General features: G+C 45.6%; 1 protein-coding gene across 4 annotated transcripts in view; it reads left to right on the top strand.

The window, feature by feature from the left end:
* The window catches only part of LOC118381226 (casein kinase I-like), an 85,248-nt gene extending 64,898 nt beyond the window's left edge, over positions 1-20,350 (top strand). The window contains exons 8-13 of one of the 4 annotated variants that reach the window (XR_008064532.1): positions 1,242-1,387; positions 1,886-1,969; positions 5,638-5,739; positions 10,110-10,216; positions 11,807-17,843; positions 18,060-20,350. Coding sequence is in view for 2 of the 4 variants with exons in the window: in XM_052462755.1 (XP_052318715.1) it covers positions 1,242-1,387; positions 1,886-1,969; positions 5,638-5,739; positions 10,110-10,216; positions 11,807-11,858 (491 nt within the window). In the remaining 2 variants the exon portion in view is untranslated. Of the gene's footprint in view, positions 1-1,241; positions 1,388-1,885; positions 1,970-5,637; positions 5,740-10,109; positions 10,217-11,806 lie in introns of all 4 variants that reach the window. The other 3 variants (XR_008064531.1, XM_052462755.1, XM_052462756.1) reach the window with 3 other exon arrangements.
* Positions 20,351-27,808: the final 7,458 nt, after the last annotated feature.

Genomic DNA, 27,808 nt, shown 5'->3' with positions numbered 1-27,808 from the left:
GTTGAAGAGATGGCCACCTACCTGTATTTAATGTGTTTGTCTCCTTGTTGAAGAGATGGCCACCTACCTGTATTTAATGTGTGTTTCTCCTTGTTGAAGAGATGGCCACCTACCTGTATTTAATGTGTGTTTCTCCTTGTTGAAGAGATGGCCACCTACCTGTATTTAATGTGTTTTTCTCCTTGTTGAAGAGATGGCCACCTACCTGTATTTAATGTGTTTCTCCTTGTTGAAGAGATGGCCACCTACCTGTATTTAATGTGTTTTTCCTACCTGTATTTAATGTGTTTGTCTCCTTGTTGAAGAGATGGCCACCTACCTGTATTTAATGTGTTTTTCTCCTTGTTGAAGAGATGGCCACCTACCTGTATTTAATGTGTTTGTCTCCTTGTTGAAGAGATGGCCACCTACCTGTATTTAATGTGTTTCTCCTTGTTGAAGAGATGGCCACCTACCTGTATTTAATGTGTTTCTCCTTGTTGAAGAGATGGCCACCTACCTGTATTTAATGTGTTTGACTCCTTGTTGAAGAGATGGCCACCTACCTGTATTTAATGTGTTTGTCTCCTTGTTGAAGAGATGGCCACCTACCTGTATTTAATGTGTTTGTCTCCTTGTTGAAGAGATGGCCACCTACCTGTATTTAATGTGTTTCTCCTTGTTGAAGAGATGGCCACCTACCTGTATTTAATGTGTTTTTCTCCTTGTTGAAGAGATGGCCACCTACCTGTATTTAATGTGTTTGTCTCCTTGTTGAAGAGATGGCCACCTACCTGTATTTAATGTGTTTGTCTCCTTGTTGAAGAGATGGCCACCTACCTGTATTTAATGTGTTTGTCTCCTTGTTGAAGAGATGGCCACCTACCTGTATTTAATGTGTTTGTCTCCTTGTTGAAGAGATGGCCACCTACCTGTATTTAATGTGTTTGTCTCCTTGTTGAAGAGATGGCCACCTACCTGTATTTAATGTGTTTGTCTCCTTGTTGAAGAGATGGCCACCTACCTGTATTTAATGTGTTTTTCTCCTTGTTGAAGAGATGGCCACCTACCTGTATTTAATGTGTTTGTCTCCTTGTTGAAGAGATGGCCACCTACCTGTATTTAATGTGTTTGTCTCCTTGTAGAAGAGATGGCCACCTACCTGTATTTAATGTGTTTCTCCTTGTTGAAGAGATGGCCACCTACCTGTATTTAATGTGTTTTTCCTACCTGTATTTAATGTGTTTGTCTCCTTGTTGAAGAGATGGCCACCTACCTGCGTTATGTGGGTTCTCTGGACTTCTTGGAGAAGCCGGACTACGACTACTTACGGAAACTCTTCACCGACCTCTTCGATAGCAACGGCTACGTCTTTGATTACGAGTACGACTGGGTCGGCAAGCCACTGGTCAGTCCAGATCTCTACTATTAATGCTCTGTCTCTCTGCAGGACAACGGGCCCCATGTCATTGATATACATGGGATTCACGCTATATTTTGGATACTTACTAAGTTAGATGGATGAGTTTATCAGAAAGGTAAAAACAATTACTGTTTAGTTTTAACCATGACCTTTAACCCCTCTGCGCAGTACAGTCCTATTGGCTGTTTAGTTTTAACCATGACCTTTAACCCCTCTGCGCAGTACAGTCCTATTGGCTGTTTAGTTTTAACCATGACCTTTAACCCCTCTCCTCAGTGCAGTCCTATTGGCCGTTTAGTTAATGATGACCTTTAACCCCTCAGTACACTCCTATTGGCTGTTTAGTTTTAATCGTGGCCTTGAACCCCTCTCCTCAGTACACTCCTATTGGCTGTTTATTTTTAATCATGACCTAAAACCCCTCTCCTCAGTACACTCCTATTGGCTGTTTAGTTAATGATGATCTTTAACCTCTCTCCTTAGCCTACTCCCATTGGTCCAGTCCCCAGTGAGACCCTCCTACAGTCCAGCAGTAGAGACAAGGCAACGCAGCAGACCAAAAACCAGGTAGGACACACACACACACACACACACTCACACACTGAAGACCCAGTCCTTGATGAAGAACAGCTACTTCAGTTTCTCTTGATAGACTGACTTACAGCAAAACTGACAGAATAATTTTCTGAGGAAAAAGCTCAACATTTTTTCATTCAAATTTCACACGTCATTCTCTGCATTAGCTGAATTTGACATTTAGTGTTACGAACATAACTGGCTATATTAAAGAGACCAGAAACAGACTGGTACCCAGGCTATATTAAAGAGACCAGAAACAGACTGGTACCCAGGCTATATTAAAGAGATCTGAAACAGACAGGCACCCAGGCTATATTAAAGAGATCAGAAACAGACAGGCAACCAGGCTATATTAAAGAGACCAGAAACAGACTGGTACCCAGGCTATATTAAAGAGATCAGAAACAGACAGGCACCCAGGCTATATTAAAGAGACCAGAAACAGACTGGTACCCAGGCTATATTAAAGAGACCAGAAACAGACTGGTACCCAGGCTATATTAAAGAGACCAGAAACAGACTGGTACCCAGGCTATATTAAAGAGACCAGAAACAGACTGGTACCCAGGCTATATTAAAGAGACCAGAAACAGACAGGCACCCAGGCTATATTAAAGAGACCAGAAACAGACTGGTACCCAGGCTATATTAAAGAGACCAGAAACAGACTGGTACCCAGGCTATATTAAAGAGACCAGAAACAGACTGGTACCCAGGCTATATTAAAGAGACCAGAAACAGACTGGTACCCAGGCTATATTAAAGAGATCAGAAACAGACAGGCACCCAGGCTATATTAAAGAGACCATAAACAGACTGGTACCCAGGCTATATTAAAGAGACCAGAAACAGACTGGTACCCAGGCTAAATTAAAGAGACCAGAAACAGACTGGTACCCAGGCTATATTAAAGAGACCAGAAACAGACTGGTACCCAGGCTATATTAAATAGACCAGAAACAGACTGGTACCCAGGCTATATTAAAGAGACCAGAAACAGACTGGTACCCAGGCTATATTAAAGAGACCAGAAACAGACTGGTACCCAGGCTATATTAAAGAGACCAGAAACAGACTGGTACCCAGGCTATATTAAAGAGACCAGAAACAGACTGGTACCCAGGCTATATTAAAGAGACCAGAAACAGACTGGCACCCAGGCTATATTAAAGAGACCAGAAACAGACTGGTACTTAGGCTATATTAAAGAGATCAGAAACAGACAGGCACCCAGGCTATATTAAAGAGACCATAAACAGACTGGTACCCAGGCTATATTAAAGAGACCAGAAACAGACTGGTACCCAGGCTAAATTAAAGAGACCAGAAACAGACTGGTACCCAGGCTAAATTAAAGAGACCAGAAACAGACTGGTACCCAGGCTATATTAAAGAGACCAGAAACAGACTGGTACCCAGGCTATATTAAAGAGACCAGAAACAGACTGGTACCCAGGCTATATTAAAGAGACCAGAAACAGACTGGTACCCAGGCTATATTAAAGAGACCAGAAACAGACTGGTACCCAGGCTATATTAAAGAGACCAGAAACAGACTGGTACCCAGGCTATATTAAAGAGACCAGAAACAGACTGGTACCCAGGCTATATTAAAGAGACCAGAAACAGACTGGTACCCAGGCTATATTAAAGAGACCAGAAACAGACTGGTACCCAGGCTATATTAAAGAGATCAGAAACAGACAGGCACCCAGGCTATATTAAAGAGACCAGAAACAGACTGGTACTTAGGCTATATTAAAGAGATCAGAAACAGACAGGCACCCAGGCTATATTAAAGAGACCATAAACAGACTGGTACCCAGGCTATATTAAAGAGACCAGAAACAGACTGGTACCCAGGCTAAATTAAAGAGACCAGAAACAGACTGGTACCCAGGCTAAATTAAAGAGACCAGAAACAGACTGGTACTTAGGCTATATTAAAGAGATCAGAAACAGACAGGCACCCAGGCTATATTAAAGAGCCCATAAACAGACTGGTACCCAGGCTATATTAAAGAGACCATAAACAGACTGGTACCCAGGCTATATTAAAGAGACCAGAAACAGACTGGTACCCAGGCTATATTAAAGAGACCAGAAACAGACTGGTACCCAGGCTATATTAAAGAGACCAGAAACAGACTGGTACCCAGGCTATATTAAAGAGACCAGAAACAGACTGGTTTCAGTCTCCGACCGTCAGCTTGTTCAGCCGTTTGTGCTTCTGCATGTCACGTGTAGTCTTCTGTCATGTAGTCCTCACGTGCACTCTTTTTTTCCCCCCCCCACGTCACCACACTGCCCCTCAGCTCTGTCTGTCTGTGTCCTCTGGTTGAGCACTGTCTTAAGTAGCTGTCTAACTGCTTCTGCACAAGAGGGAAAAGACACAACCTCTTTAAACTGAATTGTTTTGTTTCTTTCCTTTTACACTCCTCCCTCTCCTTCCTCTTTTACCATCTCCTCCATCTCTCTTCTTCCTCCCTTTATTTCTCCCCCTTCGTCCTGCCCTCCCTCCATCTCTCCGTCTTTGTCCTGTCCTCTCTCCCTCTTTGTCTTGTCCTCTCTCCCTCTTTGTCTTGTCCTCTCTCCCTCTTTGTCTTGTCCTCTCTCCCTCTTTGTCTTGTCCTCTCTCCCTCTTTGTCTTGTCCTCTCTCCCTCTTTGTCTTGTCCTCTCTCCCTCTTTGTCCTGTCCTCTCTCCCTCTTTGTCCTGTCCTCTCTCCCTCTTTGTCCTGTCCTCTCTCCCTCTTTGTCCTGTCCTCTCTCCCTCTTTGTCCTGTCCTCTCTCCCTCTTTGTCTTGTCCTCTCTCCCTCTTTGTCCTGTCCTCTCTCCCTCTTTGTCCTGTCCTCTCTCCCTCTTTGTCCTGTCCTCTCTCCCTCTATGTCCTGTCCTCTCTCCCTCTTTATCCTGTCCTCTCTCCCTCTTTGTCTTGTCCTCTCTCCTTCTTTGTCCTGTCCTCTCTCCCTCTTTGTCCTGTCCTCTCTCCCTCTTTGTCCTGTCCTCTCTCCCTCTTTGTCCTGTCCTCTCTCCCTCTTTGTCCTGTCCTCTCTCCCTCTTTGTCCTGTCCTCTCTCCCTCTTTATCCTGTCCTCTCTCCCTCTTTGTCTTGTCCTCTCTCCATCTCTTCCTCTTTGTCCTGTCCTCTCTCCCTCTTTGTCCTGTCCTCTCTCCCTCTTTGTCTTGTCCTCTCTCCCTCTTTATCCTGTCCTCTCTCCCTCTTTGTCTTGTCCTCTCTCCATCTCTCCCTCTTTGTCCTGTCCTCTCTCCCTCTTTGTCTTGTCCTCTCTCCCTCTTTGTCCTGTCCTCTCTCCCTCTTTGTCTTGCCCTCTCTCCCTCTTTGTCTTGCCCTCTCTCCCTCTTTGTCTTGTCCTCTCTCCATCTCTCCCTCTTTGTCCTGTCCTCTCTCCCTCTTTGTCCTGTCTTCTCTCCCTCTTTGTCCTGTCCTCTCTCCCTCTTTGTCCTGTCCTCTCTCCCTCTTTGTCCTGTCCTCTCTCCCTCTTTGTCCTGTCCTCTCTCCCTCTTTGTCTTGCCCTCTCTCCCTCTTTGTCTTGCCCTCTCTCCCTCTTTGTCTTGCCCTCTCTCCCTCTTTGTCTTGCCCTCCCTCCATCTCTCCCTCTTTGTCCTGTCCTCTCTCCTTTTGCTGTCGCACCAGTCGCCAGAACCCAAAGGAAGTGAGTCCCAGCCCACTCCAGTGACCAATAGGGAGCTGCTGGGGTCTCATCTAACAGCTGATAGGCTGGGGGGCTCCGTCCAGGTACTGGGCAGTGGTTGTAGTCCCTCGATGATAAACACTGTCTTCATTCTTTCTACTGTATGTCTTTCTTTTCCATTTTCTCTTCCCTCTGTTCTTTTTCTGTTTCTGTTTGCACCAGGTCTCTATTTCAGTCACTTCCCTATAGGCTGAAACCGTATTCAATCACACCTAACCGGCCCAACGTATCTGTATAGTACCCACAATGCTCTGGTTTCTTCTTCATGTGTCTAGTATTTTTAGCAGCTCTCCTCAGAAAACGTAGCGTTTTACCAATCCATCACACGATGTTATTAAGTGGCTTCTTTTCTATTGACAGGAACTCTGTTAACTTCTGCTTCACTTTATAAAGTGCTCTTTTTGTCATCAACTAGCTGACGTTATACAGTTCCTGTAGTCTAGTTTGCGCGCAATTAGTGCTGTTGTCCCACTAATGCCCTGGTGTCTGGTGTCTGGCTCGCCGGCGGTCCCCACCGTTTGGAGTTAGCTGAACGGCCTGCAATTCCGATACCGGGATCGATATGACAACTACCAGTGAAAATAGAGGGCGCCAAATTCAAACAGAAATCTCATAATTACAATTCCTAAAACATAGGTGTGTCTAATATCATTTTAAAGCTTTTCTCTTTGTTAATCCCACCAAAGTGTCCGATTTCAAATGGGCTTTTCAGCGAAAACACTACAAACGATTTTGTTAGGTCTCCACCAAACCACAATAAGCACAGCCATTTTCCAGCCAAATATAGCATTCACAAAAAGCATAAATAAAGATAAAATGAATCACTAACCTTGAATTATCTTCATCAGATGACACTCATAGGACTTCATGTTACACAATACATGCATGTTTTGTTTGATAAAGTTCATATTTAATTAAAAAAAATCTGAGTTTACATTGGCGTGTTAGATTCACGAGTTCCAAAAACATCAAGTGATTTTGCATAGCCACATCGTTTCAACAGAAATACTCATCATAAATGTAGATGATAATACAAGTTATACACATGGAATTATAGATATACCTCTCCTTAATGCAACCGCTGTGTCAGATTTCAAAAAAAGTTTACGGAAAAAGCAACCCATGCAATAATCTGAGACGGCTCTCAGAACAGTAGCCAAATTTGCCTCCATGTTGGAGTCAACAGAAACCAGAAAATACATGATAAATGTTTCCTTACCTTTTGATGAACTTCATCAGAATGCAGTCCTAGAAATCCCAGGTCCACAATAAATGCTTGATTTGTACGAAAATGTCCGTTATTTATGTCCAATTAGCTACTTTGGTTAGCGGGTTTGGTAAACAATTCCAAAGTCACAAAGCGCGTCCACTATAACGTGACGAAATGTCCAAAAGTTCCGTAACAGTCAGTAGAAACATGTCAAACGATGTACTGAATCAGTCTTTAGAATGTTGTTTACATGCATCTTGAATAACGTAAAGTCAACAACACAATGGAAAAGTTTGTTTACAGTGTGTGCAAATGAGGTGAGATAAGGGAGGTAAGGCAATAAATAGGCCATTGTGGCAAAATAATTACAATTTAGCAATTAAACACGAGTGATAGATGTGCAGATGAGCAAGTAGAGATACTGGGGTGCAAAAGAGCAACATATATATATGTGTGTATATATATATTGTGTGATATGAGTAATGAAAGATACTTAAACATTATTAAAGTGGCATGTTTTAAAGTAGCCAGTGATTGGGTCTCAATGTGGGCAGCAGCCGCTCTGAGTTACTGGTGGCTGTTTAACAGTCTGATGGCCTGGAGATAGAAGCTGTTCTTCAGTCTCTCTGAGTTACTGGTGGCTGTTTAACAGTCTGATGGCCTGGAGATAGAAGCTGTTCTTCAGTCTCTCTGAGTTACTGGTGGCTGTTTAACAGTCTGATGGCCTGGAGATAGAAGCTGTTCTTCAGTCTCTCTGAGTTACTGGTGGCTGTTTAACAGTCTGATGGCCTTGAGATAGAAGCTGTTCTTCAGTCTCTCTGAGTTAGTGGTGGCTGTTTAACAGTCTGATGGCCTTGAGATAGAAGCTGTTCTTCAGCCTCTCTGAGTTACTGGTGGCTGTTTAACAGTCTGATGGCCTTGAGATAGAAGCTGTTTAACAGTCTGATGGCCTTGAGATAGAAGCTGTTTAACAGTCTGATGGCCTTGAGATAGAAGCTGTTTAACAGTCTGAAAGGCCTTGAGATAGAAGCTGTTCTTCAGTCTCTCTGAGTTACTGGTGGCTGTTTAACAGTCTGATGGCCTTGAGATAGAAGCTGTTTAACAGTCTGATGGCCTTGAGATAGAAGCTGTTTAACAGTCTGATGGCCTTGAGATAGAAGCTGTTTAACAGTCTGATGGCCTTGAGATAGAAGCTGTTTAACAGTCTGATGGCTTTGAGATAGAAGCTGTTCTTCAGTCTCTCTGAGTTACTGGTGGCTGTTTAACAGTCTGATGGCCTGGAGATAGAAGCTGTTCTTCAGTCTCTGAGTTACTGGTGGCTGTTTAACAGTCTGATGGCCTGGAGATAGAAGCTGTTCTTCAGTCTCTCTGAGTTACTGGTGGCTGTTTAACAGTCTGATGGCCTGGAGATAGAAGCTGTTTAACAGTCTGATGGCCTTGAGATAGAAGCTGTTCTTCAGTCTCTCTGAGTTACTGGTGGCTGTTTAACAGTCTGATGGCCTTGAGATAGAAGCTGTTCTTCAGTCTCTCGGTCCCAGCTTTGATGCACCTGTACTGACCTCGCCTTCTGGATGATAGCGGGGTGAACAGGCAGTGGCTCGGGTGGTTGATGTCCTTGACAATCTTTTTGGCCTTCCTGTGACATCGGGTGGTGTGGGTGTCCTGGAGGGTTTTGGGTGACAAGACAAATTTCTTCAGCCTCCTGAGGTTGAAGAGGTGCTGCTGCTCCTTCTTCACCACACTGTCTGTGTGGGTGGACCATTTCAGTTTGTCTGTGATGTGTACGCCGAGGAACTTAAAACTTTCCACCTTCACAGCTGTCCCTTCAATGTGGATGGGGGGGGTGCTCTCTCTGCTGTTTCCTGAAGTCCACGATCATTTCCTTTGTTTGACGTTGAGTGAGAGGTTGTTTTCCTGGCACCGCACTCTGAGGGCCCTCACCTCCTTCCTGTAGGCCGTCTCGTCGTTGTTGGTAATCAAGCCTACCACTGTAGTGTCGTCTGCAATCTTGATGATTGAGTTGGAAGCGTGCATGGCCACGTAGTCGTGGGTGAACAAGGGAGTACAGGAGAGGGCTGAGAACGCACCCTTGTGGGGCCCCAGTGTTGAGGGTCAGCGAAGTGGAGATGTTTCCTACCTTCACCACCTGGGTGTGGCCCGTCATGAAGACCCAATTTCACAGGGCCTCGAGCTTGATGATGAGCTTGGAGGGTACTATTTTGTTGGAAGGCTATAATCAATGAAGAGCATTCTTACATAGGTATTTCTCTTGTCCAGATGGGATAGGGCAGTGTGCAGTGTGATGGTCTGTGGACCTGTTATGAAAACTGAAGTGGGTTTCGGGTGTCCAGTAAGGTGGAGGTGATATGATCCTTAACTAGCCTCAAAGCACTTCATGACAGAAGTGAGTCATTTAGTTACAAAATGCTCCCAATGTTCCAGTAGTCCTACTGCCTCTGACCAGTTTAACAAGACGGGGTTACGGCTGTTATAGCAGCAATGTTCCAACATCTAGTGGAAAGCCTTCCCAGCAGAGTGGAGGCTGTTATAGCAGCAATGTTCCAACATCTAGTGGAAAGCCTCCCCACAAGAGAGGAGGCTGTTATAGCAGCAATGTTCCAACATCTAGTGGAAAGCCTTCCCAGAAGAGTGGAGGCTGTTATAGCAGCAATGTTCCAACATCTAGTGGAAAGCCTCCCCAGAAGAGTGGAGGCTGTTATAGCAGCAATGTTCCAACATCTAGTGGAAAGCCTTCCCAGAAGAGTGGAGGCTGTTATAGCAGCAATGTTCCAACATCTAGTGGAAAGCCTCCCCAGAAGAGAGGAGGCTGTTATAGCAGCAATGTTCCAACATCTAGTGGAAAGCCTTCCCAGAAGAGTGGAGGCTGTTATAGCAGCAATGTTCCAACATCTAATGGAAAGCCTTCCCAGAAGAGTGGAGGCTGTTATAGCAGCAATGTTCCAACATCTAGTGGAAAGCCTTCCCAGAAGAGTGGAGGCTGTTATAGCAGCAATGTTCCAACATCGTAGCAAACGAGAGAACAAGTCCATATTAATGCCCATGATTTTTTAAATTAGATGTTGGAGGAGCAGGTGTCCACATACTTTTGGTCATGTAGTTTAGTGTTAGTGACATGACATATATTTATGACCACAGTAAGCCACCATTTTCTAACATCTAACTTTCCATGATGCTCCCCTGCAGGTGATGAGTTCGACCAATGGGGAGCTGAATACAGACGATCCGACTGCGGGCCACTCCAACGCCCCCATCACCGCCCCGGCCGAGGTGGAGGTGGCCGATGACACAAAGTAAGATGGACGCCCCCCGCCCTCCTCCCTTCGTCCCCTCGTCCTTCCTCTGTCCTCCTTCCTCCGCCCCCTCACCCCCCCCCCCCACCCTCCCTCTGTCCCTCCTTCCTCCGCCCCTCGCCCCCCACCCTTACTCTGTCCCTCCTTCCTCCGTCCCCCCGCCCTCCCCCCCTCCTTCCTCTGCCCTCCGTCTCCTCTGTCCTCCGTCCCCCATGCCCTCTTCCCCAACACTCACTGCTCTAAAAATGAAGATGAAAGATGAAAATAAGCCCAGGGCTAGTACTTTTCAGACGGTGCTAATTGATATGTCCAGCTAGCCCGAAAGACCAGTGAGAAGTAGACTTTTCAAACATCTCAATGGAACAGCTTGTTGACCTGAATGTTACCGGGTATTCTAGGCCAGCTGGCCAACATGTCCATCCTCTGGCTAAGTGCCATGTATTAGTCCAGAATGTCGATGAATAAATACTGAAAAAGCATGGAAAAAAGCATGGCGTGGATTCTACAAGGTGTTGAAAGCGTTCCACAGGGATGCTGGCCCATGTTGACTCTACAAGGTGTTGAAAGCGTTCCACAGGGATGCTGGCCCATGTTGACTCTACAAGGTGTTGAAAGCGTTCCACAGGGATGCTGGCCCCATGTTGACTCTACAAGGTGTTGAAAGCGTTCCACAGGGATGCTGACCCATGTTGACTCTACAAGGTGTTGAAAGCGTTCCACAGGGATGCTGGCCCATGTTGACTCTACAAGGTGTTGAAAGCGTTCCACAGGGATGCTGGTCCATGTTGACTCTACAAGGTGTTGAAAGCGTTCCACAGGGATGCTGGGGATGCTGGCTGGCCCCATGTTGACTCTACAAGGTGTTGAAAGCGTTCCACAGGGATGCTGGCCCATGTTGACTCTACAAGGTGTTGAAAGCGTTACCACAGGGATGCTGGCCCATGTTGACTCGTTCCACAGGGATGCTGGTGTTGACTCTACAAGCGTTCCACAGGGATGGGATGCTGGCCCAGGATGTTGACTCTACAAGGTGTTGAAAGCGTTCCACAGGGATGCTGGCCCATGTTGACTCTACAAGGTGTTGAAAGCATTCCACAGGGATGCTGGCCCCATGTTGACTCTACAAGGTGTCTAAAGCGTTCCACAGGGATGCTGACCCATGTTCACTCCAATGCTTCCCACAGTTGTCCAGATGGCTCGATGTCTTTTAGGTGGTTGACCTTCCTTGACACACACAGGAAACTGTTGAGCGTGAAAAACCCAGCAGCGTTGCAGTTCTTGACTCAAACCGGTGCGCCTGGTACCTACTACCATACCCCGTTCAGAGGCACCCAAATGATTTGTCCTGCCTATTCTCCCTCTGAATGACACACTGACACAATCCATGTCTCAAGGCTTTAAAAAAAATCATCCTGTAACCTGTCTCCTCCCCCTCATCTTCACTGATTGAAGTGGATTGAACAAGTGACATGGATAAGGGGTCTCATCTTTCATCGGTATTCACCTGGTCATGGAAAGAGCAGGTGTTCTTAATGTTTTGGTCAGTGAGAACAATAAAGGATCTAATCCTGTTGTTAATCTGTGTTTCAGGTGCTGCTGTTTCTTTAAGAGGAGGACGAGGCAAGGCCTCCAGAGACACTAGTGAAGGGGAGAGGCCTCCAGAGACACTAGTGAACGGGAGAGGCCTCCAGAGACACTAGTGAACGGGAGAGGCCTCCAGAGACACTAGTGAAGGGGAGAGGCCTCCAGAGACACTAGTGAAGGGGAGAGGCCTCCAGAGACACTAGTGAAGGGGAGAGGCCTCCAGAGACACTAGTGAAGGGGAGAGGCCTCCAGAGACACTAGTGAAGGGGAGAGGCCTCCAGAGACACTAGTGAAGGGGAGAGGCCTCCAGAGACACTAGTGAAGGGGAGAGGCCTCCAGAGACACTAGTGAAGGGGAGAGGCCTCCAGAGACACTAGTGAAGGGGAGAGGCCTCAAGGCGACACTAGTGAAGGGGAGAGGCCTCCAGAGACACTGGTGAAGGGGAGAGGCCTCCAGAGACACTAGTGAAGGGGAGAGGCCTCCAGAGACACTAGTGAAGGGGAGAGGCCTCCAGAGACACTGGTGAAGGGGAGAGGCCTCCAGAGACACTAGTGAAGGGGAGAGGCCTCCAGAGACACTAGTGAAGGGGAGAGGCCTCCAGAGACACTAGTGAAGGGGAGAGGCCTCCAGAGACACTAGTGAAGGGGAGAGGCCTCCAGAGACACTAGTGAAGGGGAGAGGCCTCCAGAGACACTAGTGAAGGGGAGAGGCCTCCAGAGACAGTAGTGAAGGGGAGAGGCCTCCAGAGACACTAGTGAAGGGGAGAGGCCTCCAGAGACACTAGTGAAGGGGAGAGGCCTCCGGAGACACTAGTGAACGGGAGAGGCCTCCAGAGACACTAGTGAAGGGGAGAGGAACAGCACAGACTGACTAATGGGAGGAAAGCAGTGCTGAAATTGAGCCGTGTACTCTACACCCTGCTGTCTCTCTCTTTGTACAGTTAGAGCGCTCCCTGTTGACCCTCCTGCAGTACTACAACGCAGACTAACGTTAAGATGACCTGCCTTGCACAGACAGACAGGCAGACAGACAGGCAGGACCCAACGGGCCAGAACCATGATTGTCTGTGTGCTTGGAGCTGAGAAGAGGAGCAGAAGGAATTCGTGTTTATTTTTCTATAATGGATGGATGGATGGATGGATGGATGGCGTGGCGGAAAGATGACCCTCATAACGGACTGATGAATGAAAAAATGGATGGATGGATGGAGAGAGACAGAAAAGACCTGTGAGATTATTGAAGGACAGAAAGACTGTTGGAAACTGTGTTCCATATGAACGTTCTGAACTGGAGGACAGAGAAACTGTGTTCCATATGAACGTTCTGAACTGGAGGACAGAGAAACTGTGTTCCATATGAACGTTCTGAACTGGAGGACAGAGAAACTGTGTTCCATATGAACGTTCTGAACTGGAGGACAGAGAAACTGTGTTCCATATGAACGTTCTGAACTGGAGGACAGAGAAACTGTGTTCCATATGAACGTTCTGAACTGGAGGACAGAGAAACTGTGTTCCATATGAACGTTCTGAACTGGAGGACAGAGAAACTGTGTTCCATATGAACGTTCTGAACTGGAGGACAGAGAAACTGTGTTCCATATGAACGTTCTGAACTGGAGGACAGAGAAACTGTGTTCCATATGAACGTTCTAAACTGGAGGACAGAGAAACTGTGTTCCATATGAACGTTCTGAACTGGAGGACAGAGAAACTGTGTTCCATATGAACGTTCTGAACTGGAGGACAGAGAAACTGTGTTCCATATGAACGTTCTGAACTGGAGGACAGAGAAACTGTGTTCCATATGAACGTTCTGAACTGGAGGACAGAGAAACTGTGTTCCATATGAACGTTCTAAACTGGAGGACAGAGAAACTGTGTTCCATATGAACGTTCTGAACTGGAGGACAGAGAAACTGTGTTCCATATGAACGTTCTGCCCTGGAGGACAGAGAAACTGTGTTCCATATGAATGTTCTGAACTGGAGGACAGAGAAACTGTGTTCCATATGAACGTTCTGCCCTGGAGGACAGAGAAACTGTGTTCCATATGAACGTTCTGAACTGGAGGACAGAGAAACAGACGACTGGAACACACGAAGAGTGATACATGCTCCATTTACCAAGTCGTTTCTGATCACAGCTCCAGTATAACAGAAATAGTGAAATGTGTGTACACCAGAACCAGAAGAAACATTACCATGAATACTGCTTCCTTCCTTTTGTATTTTAAAATGTATTGAACACTGGAACTTCATTAGAGCATCTTCAGGAAACATATTTTTTCTTTATTTCATATGGATGGATGGATGGATGGATGGATGGATGGACATGGATGGATGGACATGGATGGATGGACATGGATGGATGGACATGGATGGATGGATGGACATGGATGGCTGGACATGGATGGACCTGGATGGATGGATGGGGATGGATGGATGGGGATGGATGGATGGACATGGATGGATGGATGGACATGGATGGATGGATGGACATGGATGGATGGACATGGATGGATGGATGGATGGATCGATGGATGGATGGGGATGGATGGACATGGATGGATGGATGGATGGATGGACATGGATGGATGGATGGATGGACATGGATTGATGGATGGACATGGATGGATCGATGGATGGATGGATGAACATGGATGGATCGATGGATGGATGGGGATGGATGGACATGGATGGATGGATGGATGGACATGGATGGAAGGATGGACATGGATGGAAGGATGGACATGGATGGATGGATGGACATGGATGGATGGATGGACATGGATGGATGGATGGATGGACATGGATGATGGGGATGGATGGATGGACATGGATGGATGGATGGGGATGGATGGATGGACATGGATGGGTGGATGGACATGGATGGATGGATGGACATGGATGGAAGGATGGACATGGATGGGTGGACATGGATGGCTGGACATGGATGGATGGATGGATGGATGGGGATGGATGGCTGGACATGGATGGATGGATGGGGATGGACATGGATGGGTGGACATGGATGGATGGGTGGACATGGATGGATGGGTGGACATGGATGGATGGACATGGATGGATGGACATGGATGGATGGACATGGAAGGATGGATGGATATGGATGGATGGATGGGTGGACATGGAAGGATGGGTGGACAAGGATGGATGGAAGGATGGATGTATATGAATGGCTGGACATGGAAGGATGGCTGGACATGGATGGATGGACATGGATGGATGGACATGGATGGATGGACATGGATGGATGGATGGATGGACATGGATGATATGGATGGATGGACATGGATGGGTGGATGGAAGGATGGACATGGATGGATGGATGGACATGGATGGATGGACATGGATGGATGGACATGGATGGATGGATGGATGGGGCTGGACATGGATGGATGGATGGACATGGATGGATGGATGGATGGACATGGATGGGTGGACATGGATGGGTGGACATGGATGGACATGGATGGATGGATGGGTGGACATGGATGGATGGGTGGACATGGATGGATGGGTGGACATGGATGGGTGGATGGGTGGACATGGATGGGTGGATGGGTGGACATGGATTGACATGGAAGGATGGGTGGACATGGATGGACATGGAAGGATGGGTGGACATGGATGGACATGGATGGATGGATGGGGATGGATGGATGGACATAAATTGATATGGATGGCTGGACATGGAAGGATGGCTGGACATGGATGGATGGACATGGATGGATGGACATGGATGGATGGGGATGGATGGATGGAAGGATGGATGGATGGACATAAATTGATATGGATGGCTGGACATGGGTGGATGGATGGCTGGACATGGATGGATGGTGATGGAAGGATGGACATGGATGGATGGATGGATGGAAGGATGGCCTTGACATGGATGGATGGATGGATGGACATGGATGGATGGCTGGACATGGATGGAAGGATGGATATGGATGGATGGACATAAATGGATATGGATGGATGGATGGACATGGATGGATGGATGGATGGACATGGACATGGATGGATGGATGGACATGGATGGATGGATGGATATGGATGATGGATGGATGGACATGGATGGATGGATGGATGGATATGGAAGGATGGACATGGATGGATGGATGGATGGATGGACATGGATGGATGGATGGATGGATGGATGGATATGGATGGATGGACATGGATGGATGGATGGATGGATGGATGGACATGGATGGATGGACATGGATGGATGGATGGACATAAATGGATATGGAAGGATGGACATGGATGGATGGATGGATGGACATAAATGGATATGGATGGATGGACATGGATGGATGGATGGATGGATGGATAGACATGGATGGATGGACATAAATGGATATGGATGGATGGATGGATGGATGGACATAAATGGATATGGAAGGATGGATGGATGGATGGACATAAATGGATATGGAAGGATGGACATGGATGGATGGACATGGATGGATGGATGGACATGGCTGGATGGATGGATATGGATGGATGGATGGCTGGACATGGATGAATGGTGATGGATGGGGATGGAAGGATGGCCTTGACATTGATGGATGGAAGGATGGACATGGCTGAATGGATGGATGGGGATGGATGGACATGGCTAGATGGATGGATGGGGATGGATGGATGGCTGGGGATGGATGGACATGGCTAGAATGATCGATGGATGGATAGATGGGGATGGTTGGATGGGTGGATGGATGGATGGATGGATGCACATGGCTGGATGGATGGATGGATGGATGGATGGATGCACATGGCTGGATGGATGGATGGATGGATGGATGCACATGGCTGGATGGATGGATGGATGGATGGATGGATGGATGGATGGATGGATGGATGGATATGAATGGATGGATGGATGGACATGGATGGATGGATGGATGGATGGATATGGATGGACATGGATGGATGGATGGATGGATGGATATGGATGGATGGATGGATGCACATGGATGGATGGATGGATGGATGGATATGGATGGATGGATGGATGGATGGATGGACATGGCTGGATGGATGGATGGATGGACATGGATGGATGGATGGATGGATGGACATGGATGGATGGATGGACATGGATGGATGGATGGATGGATGGATGGATGCACATGGCTGGATGGACATGGATGGACATGGATGGATATGGATGGATGGATGGATGGATGGACATGGATGGATGGATGGATGGATGGACATGGATGGATGGATATGGATGGATGGATGCACATGGATGAATGGATGGACATGGATGGATGGATGGATGGATGGACATGGATGGATATGGATGGATGGATGGATGGATATGGATGGATGGATGGATGGATGGATGGATGGACATGGATGGATGGATGGATGGATGGATGGACATGGATGGATGGATATGGATGGATGGACATGGATGGATGGATGGATGGATGGATGGATGGATGGATATGGATGGATGGATGGATGGACATGGATGGATATGGATGGATGGATGGATGGATGGATGGACATGGATGGATGGATGGATGGACATGGATGGATGGATGGATGGATGGACATGGATGGATGGATGGATATGGATGGATGGATGGATGGATGGATGGATGGACATGGCTGGATGGATGGACATGGCTGGATGGATGGATGGATGGATGGATGGATGGACATGGATGGATGGATGGACATGGATGGATGGATGGATGGACATGGCTGGATGGATGGACATGGATGGATGGATGGATGGATGGACATGGCTGGATGGATGGTGACGGACAGTGGCTGCTCTCAGGTATTGTGGCGTGCGGGAGAGATAGCAGGATGAAGATAAACAAATATTTAATCTCTTTAAAATTGCACTTTAGAGGGGAAAAAGTACATGGAATTCTGGGATTAAAGTTTAACATCGACAAACAGAAATAAAGGCAGTTGTAGGATCATTTCTACACCCGGTAGATGTAGGATCATTTCTACACCCGGCAGATGTAGGATCACTTCTACACCCGGCAGGTGTAGGATCACTTCTACACCCGGTAGATGTAGGATCACTTCTACACCCGGCAGATGTAGGATCATTTCTACACCCGGCAGATGTAGGATCACTTCTACACCCGGCAGATGTAGGATCACTTCTACACCCGGCAGATGTAGGATCATTTCTACACCCGGCAGATGTAGGATCACTTCTACACCCGGCAGATGTAGGATCACTTCTACACCCGGCAGATGTAGGATCACTTCTACACCCGGCAGATGTAGGATCACTTCTACACCCGGCAGATGTCTGAAAGCAGTGAACCAGTACGGTTTTATAACTACAGGTAGCCTCTATAAAACCTGTGTGACCCAAATGGCACCCTACAGCCAATATGTTGCCCTAATGACCTAAATCATACAGGTCCTGGTCAAAAAGTAGTTCACTAAAAGGTAAATGGGTGCTGTTTGGGACAAGCCCCAAGTGTCAATGGGTTTTAATGTTGCTGGTCCAAGTCAGTCACTTGGAAGTCATCATTTGTGCCATTTTTTTAAATTTTATTTTATTTTTTACGATTGTCTCATTTTGAAATGTGAAACATGTTTTAGGCTTGCATATCGTTTTGTAAATGTTCTTTTAATTGATGAGCATTCTCAACCTGTTAATCTCTGGTGACTCACAGACATGAAATGTGTATATTTTTAGTTTATTTTAAATGTAGAGTTGAGACCCACTGTCACAGTAGGGTGCCATTTGTGACATGGTCATCGTCGTGTCACAACGGCTAACGTTACCTGTCATAACCTGTTGTCAAATCAAATGTTATTGGTCACATACACATGGGTTAGCAGATGTTATTGGTCACATACACATGGGTTAGCAGATGTGATTGGTCACATACACATGGTTAGCAGATGTTATTGGTCACATACACATGGGTTAGCAGATGTGATTGGTCACATACACATGGGTTAGCAGATGTTATTGGTCACATACACATGGTTAGCAGATGTTAATGGTCACATGGTTAGCAGATGTTATTGGTCACATACACATGGGTTAGCAGATGTTATTGGTCACATACACATGGTTAGCAGATGTTATTGGTCACATACACATGGTTAGCAGATGTGATTGGTCACATACACATGGGTTAGCAGATGTTATTGGTCACATACACATGGGTTAGCAGATGTTATTGGTCACATACACATGGGTTAGCAGATGTTATTGGTCACATACACATGGTTAGCAGATGTTATTGGTCACATACACATGGGTTAGCAGATGTTATTGGTCACATACACATGGGTTAGCAGATGTTATTGGTCACATACACATGGGTTAGCAGATGTTATTGGTCACATACACATGGGTTAGCAGATGTGATTGGTCACATACACATGGGTTAGCAGATGTTATTGGTCACATACACATGGTTAGCAGATGTTAATGGTCACATGGTTAGCAGATGTTATTGGTCACATACACATGGGTTAGCAGATGTTATTGGTCACATACACATGGTTAGCAGATGTTATTGGTCACATACACATGGTTAGCAGATGTGATTGGTCACATACACATGGGTTAGCAGATGTTATTGGTCACATACACATGGGTTAGCAGATGTTATTGGTCACATACACATGGGTTAGCAGATGTTATTGGTCACATACACATGGGTTAGCAGATGTTATTGGTCACATACACATGGGTTAGCAGATGTTATTGGTCACATACACATGGGTTAGCAGATGTTATTGGTCACATACACATGGGTTAGCAGATGTGATTGGTCACATACACATGGTTAGCAGATGTGATTGGTCACATACACATGGGTTAGCAGATGTGATTGGTCACATACACATGGGTTAGCAGATGTGATTGGTCACATACACATGGGTTAGCAGATGTGATTGGTCACATACACATGGGTTAGCAGATGTGATTGGTCACATACACATGGGTTAGCAGATGTGATTGGTCACATACACATGGGTTAGCAGATGTTATTGGTCACACACATGGTTAACAGATGTTATTGGTCACATACACATGAGTTAGCAGATGTTATTGGTCACATACACATGGGTTAGCAGATGTTATTGGTCACATACACATGGGTTAGCAGATGTTATTGGTCACATACACATGGGTTAGCAGATGTTATTGGTCACATACACATGGTTAGCAGATGTTATTGGTCACATACACATGGGTTAGCAGATGTTATTGGTCACATACACATGGGTTAGCAGATGTTATTGGTCACATACACATGGGTTAGCAGATGTTAGTGCGACTGTAGCGAAATGCTTTGTGCTTCTGGTTCCGACAGTGCAGTAATATCTAACAAGCAATCTAACAAATTCACAACAACTACCGTATACACACACATCTAAAGGGGTGAATGAGAATATACACATAGAAGTATATGGATGAGTGATGGCGAAGGTGCAATAGATGGTATACAATACAGTATATACATGTAATATAAGATATGTAAACATTATTAAAGTGGCATTATTTAAAGTGACTTGTGATCCATTTATTAAAGTGGCCAGTGATTGGGTCTCAATGTGGGCAGCAGTCTCTCTGAGTTAGTGGTGGCTGTTTAACAGTCTGATGGCCTGGAGATAGAAGCTGTTTAACAGTCTGATGGCCTTGAGATAGAAGCTGTTTAACAGTCTGATGGCCTTGAGATAGAAGCTGTTCTTCAGTCTCTCTGAGTTACTGGTGGCTGTTTAACAGTCTGATGGCCTTGAGATAGAAGCTGTTTAACAGTCTGATGGCCTTGAGATAGAAGCTGTTTAACAGTCTGATGGCCTTGAGATAGAAGCTGTTCTTCAGTCTCTCTGAGTTACTGGTGGCTGTTTAACAGTCTGATGGCCTTGAGATAGAAGCTGTTTAACAGTCTGATGGCCTTGAGATAGAAGCTGTTCTTCAGTCTCTCTGAGTTACTGGTGGCTGTTTAACAGTCTGATGGCCTTGAGATAGAAGCTGTTTAACAGTCTGATGGCCTTGAGATAGAAGCTGTTTAACAGTCTGATGGCCTTGAGATAGAAGCTGTTTAACAGTCTGATGGCCTTGAGATAGAAGCTGTTTAACAGTCTGATGGCCTTGAGATAGAAGCTGTTCTTCAGTCTGAGGGCCTTGAGATAGAAGCTGTTCTTCAGTCTGAGGGCCTTGAGATAGAAGCTGTTCTTCAGTCTCTCTGAGTTACTGGTGGCTGTTTAACAGTCTGATGGCCTTGAGATAGAAGCTGTTTAACAGTCTGATGGCCTTGAGATAGAAGCTGTTCTTCAGTCTCTTGCCTTCTGTATGGTAGCGGGGTGAACAGGCAGTGGCTCAGGTGGTTGTTGTCCTTGATGATCTTTTAATATGATCAATTACACTGTCATGGCTATGATGTGTTGACCCACATTTAGTCAACAACAACAACAACAACAATTCCAGACCAAGAAGTTTATTTTCGTTTGAACGTTAGTTTGTTAACCCTTCGTTTGGAGTTCTTTTAAATTTTTTAAAAATATTTTAACTTTTAAATACACTTTATGACGTTGTCATGAAACATTGTCACTTCACGAAGAAAACGCACTCCATGACACTTTCAAGAAGCATTATGAACATCCTGTGTCACTTCACTTGGACAAAGAAAATACACTTCATGACACTTTCAAGAAGCATTATGACCATCATAATCATATAAACCAGATGGGCCTATCACGTACATGCCCTTAAATCAGTCATCTGTCACAAAGGTGTCTGGTCCTGCTCCTGAAATCTACTCCTGCATTCCTCCCAGTCATCTGTCAAAAAGGTGTCTGGTCCTGCTCCTGAAATCTACTCCTGCATTCCTCCCAGTCATCTGTCAAAAAGGTGTCTGGTCCTGCTCCTGAAATCTGCTCCTGCATTCCTCCCAGTCATCTGTCACAAAGGTGTCTGGTCCTGCTCCTGAAATCTGCTCCTGCATTCCTCCCAGTCATCTGTCACAAAGGTGTCTGGTCCTGCTCCTGAAATCTACTCCTACATTCCTCCCAGTCATCTGTCACAAAGGTGTCTGGTCCTCCTCTGAAATCTGCTCCTACATTCATCCCAGTCATCTGTCACAAAGGTGTCTGGTCCTGCTCCTGAAATCTACTCCTGCATTCCTCCCAGTCATCTGTCAAAAAGGTGTCTGGTCCTGCTCCTGAAATCTACTCCTACATTCCTCCCAGTCATCTGTCACAAAGTTGTCTGGTCCTGCTCCTGAAATCTGCTCCTGCATTACTCCCAGTCATCTGTCACAAAGGTGTCTGGTCCTGCTCCTGAAATCTACTCCTACATTCCTCCCAGTCATCTGTCACAAAGGTGTCTGGTCCTGCTCCTGAAATCTGCTCCTACATTCCTCCCAGTCATCTGTCACAAAGGTGTCTGGTCCTGCTCCTGAAATCTACTCCTGCATTCCTCCCAGTCATCTGTCAAAAAGGTGTCTGGTCCTGCTCCTGAAATCTACTCCTACATTCCTCCCAGTCATCTGTCACAAAGGTGTCTGGTCCTGCTCCTGAAATCTGCTCCTACATTCCTCCCAGTCATCTGTCACAAAGGTGTCTGGTCCTGCTCCTGAAATCTACTCCTACATTCCTCCCAGTCATCTGTCACAAAGGTGTCTGGTCCTGCTCCTGAAATCTACTCCTACATTCCTCCCAGTCATCTGTCACAAAGGTGTCTGGTCCTGCTCCTGAAATCTACTCCTACATTCCTCCCAGTCATCTGTCACAAAGGTGTCTGGTCCTGCTCCTGAAATCTGCTCCTACATTCCTCCCAGTCATCTGTCACAAAGGTGTCTGGTCCTGCTCCTGAAATCTACTCCTACATTCCTCCCAGTCATCTGTCACAAAGGTGTCTGGTCCTGCTCCTGAAATCTGCTCCTACATTCCTCCCAGTCATCTGTCACAAAGGTGTCTGGTCCTGCTCCTGAAATCTACTCCTACATTCCTCCCAGTCATCTGTCACAAAGGTGTCTGGTCCTGCTCCTGAAATCTACTCCTGCATTCATCCCAGTCATCAGAAACAGAGCATTGAGGTAGGTGCATGTCTGACATCAATGCGTGTGCAATTATAATAATGTAAAACGTTTATAATATAAACATGCTGAGATTATGGTGGACCAGCCTGGCAGGGGCAACGCCAGTCCTCACGCCAGCCCGCTTTTTCTCCATCCCAAGCAAACACAGCTGATTAATCAATTTGCATGTCCTTGCTTGATATGGTCATGGGCATGGATGTGCTGGGGCGGGGCCTTGCTGGGGCGGGGCCTTGCTGGAGCTTTGCTGGGGCGGGGCTTTGCTGGGGCAGGGAAGTGCTGCTCAGTCAAACGACCTGTCCTGATCTGTCATAGACGCTAAAAAAAACTTTCATGAGCAAGTCTTCCTTCCCGGGGCGGCAGCGTAGCCTAGTGGTTAGAGCGTTGGACGGGTAACCAGAAGGTTGCGAGTTCAAACCCCCGAGCTGATAAGGTACAAATCTGTTGTTCTGCCCCTGAACAGGCAGTTAACTGTTCCCAGGTTGTCATTGAAAATAAGAATGTGTTCTTAACTGACTTGCCTGGTTAAATAAAGGTAAAATAAAAAAATAAAATTCATGGATTGGCCTCTGTAAAATGGTATAGAATCAGCTTGATCCCCTCTGTTGAAGACACTTGGACCTTCTCTTTTCATATTGTCAGTGGTATTGTCAACAAACGCCCCATAAAGAAAATGTGAAGTCAAAACGGGTTCAGCCCCTGGTTCGATCGTGATCTGGCAGAGTTACTCCACCTCAAGAATTGCATTTGGCGAAAGGCTCAGCACACGCATACTCAGGCTGACTAGCTCTCGTTCAGGCAAATGAGAAATAAGTGCTCTCAGGGCTATCCGGAAGGCCAAAGTTAGTTACTTTAAGGAGCAGTTCTCTATCTAACCCCAAGAAGTTCTGGAAAACGGTTAAAGACCTGGAGAATAAACCCTCCTCCTCACAGCTGCCCATGTCCCTTAATGTTGATGATGTAGTTGGTACTGACAAGGACCACATGTCCCTTAATGTTAATGATGTGGTTGTTACTGACAAGGACCACATGTCCCTTAATGTTGATGATGTGGTTGTTACTGACAGGAAGCACATTTCCCTTAATGTTGATGATGTGGTTGTTACTGACAGGAAGCACATGTCCCTTAATGTTAATGATGTGGTTGTTACTGACAAGGACCACATGTCCCTTATTGTTGATGATGTGGTTGGTACTGACAAGGAGCACATGTCCCTTAATGTTGATGATGTGGTTGGTACTGACTAGAATCACATGTCCCTTAATGTTGATGATGTGGTTGGTACTGACAAGGACCACATGTCCCTTAATGTTGATGATGTGGTTGGTACTGACTAGAATCACATGTCCCTTAATGTTGATGATGTGGTTGGTACTGACTAGAATCACATGTCCCTTAATGTTGATGATGTGGTTGGTACTGACTAGAATCACATGTCCCTTAATGTTGATGATGTGGTTGGTACTGACTAGAATCACATGTCTGAGCTCTTTAATCACCACTTCATTAAGTCAGGATTCCTATTTGACTCAGCCACGCCTCCTTACCTGTTCAACATGTCCTCATCTCCCGCCCCTTCTAATGCGACTATCCCCGATGCTCCTCCCTCTTTTCTCCTGCCCCGCTACAAAGTTTCTCCCTGCAGGTGGTCACTGAGTCTGAGGTGCTAAAGGAGCTCCTTAAACTGGGTCAGATGGTTTAGACCCTTTCTTCTTTAAGGTTACTGCCCCTATCATCGCCAAGCCTATCGCTGACCTTTTTAGTCTCTCCTTTCTGGGGAGGTTCCCATTTCTTGGAAGGCAGCCACAGTGTGTCCTTTATTTAAAGGGGGAGATCAAGCTGATCCTAACTGTTACAGGCCTATTTCTATTTTGCCCTGTTTATCAAAAGTGTTGTAAAAACTTGTCAATAACCAACTGACTGTCTTTCTTGATGTCTATAGTATTCTCTCGGGTATGCAATCTGGTTTCTTGATGTCTATAGTATTCTCTCTGGTTTGCAATCTGGTTTCTTGATGTCTATAGTATTCTCTCTGGTCTGCAATCTGGTTTCCACTCAGGTTATGGATGTGTCACTGCAACCTTAAAGGTCCTCAGTGATGTCACCATTGCCCTTGATTCTAAGCAATATTGTGATGCTATTTTTATTGACTTGGCCAAAACCTTTGATATGGTAGACCATTCCATTCCTGTGAGCCGGCTAAGAAGTATTGGTGTCTCTGAAGGGTCTTTGGCCTGGTTTGCTAACTACCTCAGAGAGTGCAGTGTATAAAGTCAGAACATATGCTGCCTCAAACACTGCCTGTCACCACGGGAGTACCCCAAGGCTCGATCCTAAGCCCCATGCTTTTCTCAATTTACATCAACAACATAGCTCAGGTAGTAGGAAGCTCTCTCATCCATTTATATGCAGATGATACAGTCTTATTCTCAGCTGGCTTCTCCCTGGATTTTGTGTTAAATGCTCTACAACAAAGCTTTCTTAGTGTCCAACAAGCTTTCTCTGCCGTTAACCTTGTTCTGAACACCTCCAAAACAAAGGTCCTGTGGTTTGGTAAGAAGAATGCCCCTCTCCACACAGGTGTGATTACTACCTCTGAGGGTTTAGAGCTTGAGGTAGTCACCTCATACAAGTACTTGGGAGTATGGCTCGATGGTACACTGTCCTTCTCTCAGCACATATCAAAGCTGCAGGCTAAAGTTAAATCTAGACTTGGTTCCCTCTATTGTAATCGCTCCTCTTTCACCACAGCTGCATAAACTAACCCTGATTCAGATGACCATCCTACCCATGCTAGATTACAGAGATGTAATTTATAGATCGGCACGTAAGGGTGCTCTCGAGAGGCTAGATGTTCTTTACCATTCGGCCATCAGATTTGCCACCAATGCTCCTTACTGGACACATCACTGCACTCTATACTCCTCTGTAAACTGGTCATCTCTGTATACCCGTCGCAAGACCCACTGGTTGATGCTTATTTATAAAACCCTCTTAGGCCTCACTCCCCCCTATCTGAGATATCTACTGCAGCCCTCATCCTCCACATACAACACCCGTTCTGCCAGTCACCTTCTGTTAAAGGTCCCCAAAGCACACACAACCCTGGGTCGCTCCTCTTTTCAGTTCGCTGCAGCTAGTGACTGGAACGAGCTGCAACAAACACTCAAACTGGACAGTTTTATCTCCATCTCTTAATTAAAAGACTCAATCATGGACACTATTACTGACAGTTGTGGCTGCTTTGCGTGATGTGTTGTTGTCTCTACCTTGCACTCTGTGCTCTTATCTGTGCCTAATGTTTGTAGCATGTTTTGTGCTGTTACCATGTTGCTGTCATGTTGTGTTGCTACCATGTTGTGTTGCTACCATGTTGTGTTGCTACCATGTTGTGTTGTTACCATGCTGTGTTGCTACCATGTTGTGTTGCTACCATGTTGTGTTGCTACCATGTTGTGTTGCTACCATGTTGTGTTGCTACCATGTTGTGTTGTTACCATGCTGTGCTGCTACCATGTTGTGTTGCTACCATGCTGTGTTGCTACCATGTTGTGTTGCTACCATGTTGCTGTCATGTTGTGCTGCTACCATGTTGTGATGCTACCATGTTGTGTTGTCTTAGGTCTCTCTTTATGTAGTGTTGTGGTGTCTCTCTTGTCTTGATGTGTGTTTTGTTCTATATTGATGTGTGTTTTGGTCTATATTGATGTGTGTTTTGGTCTATATTGATGTGTGTTTTGGTCTATATTGATGTGTGTTTTGTCCTATATTGATGTGTGTTTTGTTCTATATTGATGTGTGTTTTGTTCTATATTGATGTGTGTTTTGTTCTATATTGATGTGTGTTTTGGTCTATATTGATGTGTGTTTTGGTCTATATTGATGTGTGTTTTGTCCTATATTGATGTGTGTTTTGTTCTATATTGATGTGTGTTTTGTTCTATATTGATGTGTGTTTTGTTCTATATTGATGTGTGTTTTGTTCTATATTGATGTGTGTTTTGGTCTATATTGATGTGTGTTTTGGTCTATATTGATGTGTGTTTTGTCCTATATTGATGTGTGTTTTGTTCTATATTGATGTGTGTTTTGTTCTATATTGATGTGTGTTTTGGTCTATATTGATGTGTGTTTTGTCCTATATTGATGTGGGTTTTGGTCTATATTGATGTGTGTTTTGTCCTATATTGATGTGTGTTTTGGTCTATATTGATGTGTGTTTTGTCCTATATTGATGTGTGTTTTGTTCTATATTTGTATTTAATGTATTTTTAATCCCTCGTCCCCACAGGAGGCCTTCTGGTAGACCGTCATTTTAAAGAATCATTTTGTTCTTAACTGACTTGCCTAGTTAAATAAATAAATAAAATAAAAAGTGGGTTGAGCTAAACTAGAGAGCGAGCTAGTAATTGTATCCTTCCAGGTGGGAAAAACTAGTCGGTATAGCAAGTCTTGTGGCCTAAGCCTTGCACCTAATCTAGCGAAAGCTCAGCAGCTAGCCGTGTGGCACAGTAAAAAGCCTTGCACCTGAAAGCTCAGCAGCTAGCCGTGTGACACAGTAAAAAGCCTTGCACCTAATCTAGCAAAAGCTCAGCAGCTAGCCGTGTGACACAGTAAAAAGCCTTGCACCTGAAAGCTCAGCAGCTAGCCGTGTGACACAGTAAAAAGCCTTGCACCTAATCTAGCAAAAGCTCAGCAGCTAGCCGTGTGACACAATAAAAAGCCTTGCACCTAATCTAGCAAAAGCTCAGCAGCTAGCCGTGTGACACAGTAAAAAGCCTTGCACCTGAAAGCTCAGCAGCTAGCCGTGTGGCAACTCCCGTACGGACTGAGGAGAGGCAAAGGTCGAGTCCTCCGAAACACAACCCTGCCAAGCCGCACTGCTTCTTGACACAATGCCCACTTAACCCGGAAGCAAGCCAATATGT

Source organism: Oncorhynchus keta, chromosome 15 (assembly GCF_023373465.1).
Source record: "Oncorhynchus keta strain PuntledgeMale-10-30-2019 chromosome 15, Oket_V2, whole genome shotgun sequence".
In the NCBI taxonomy this organism is placed as follows: domain Eukaryota; kingdom Metazoa; phylum Chordata; class Actinopteri; order Salmoniformes; family Salmonidae; genus Oncorhynchus; species Oncorhynchus keta.
Note: the sequence above shows the minus strand (reverse complement) of the source record. Positions and strands in the feature narration are given on the sequence as shown.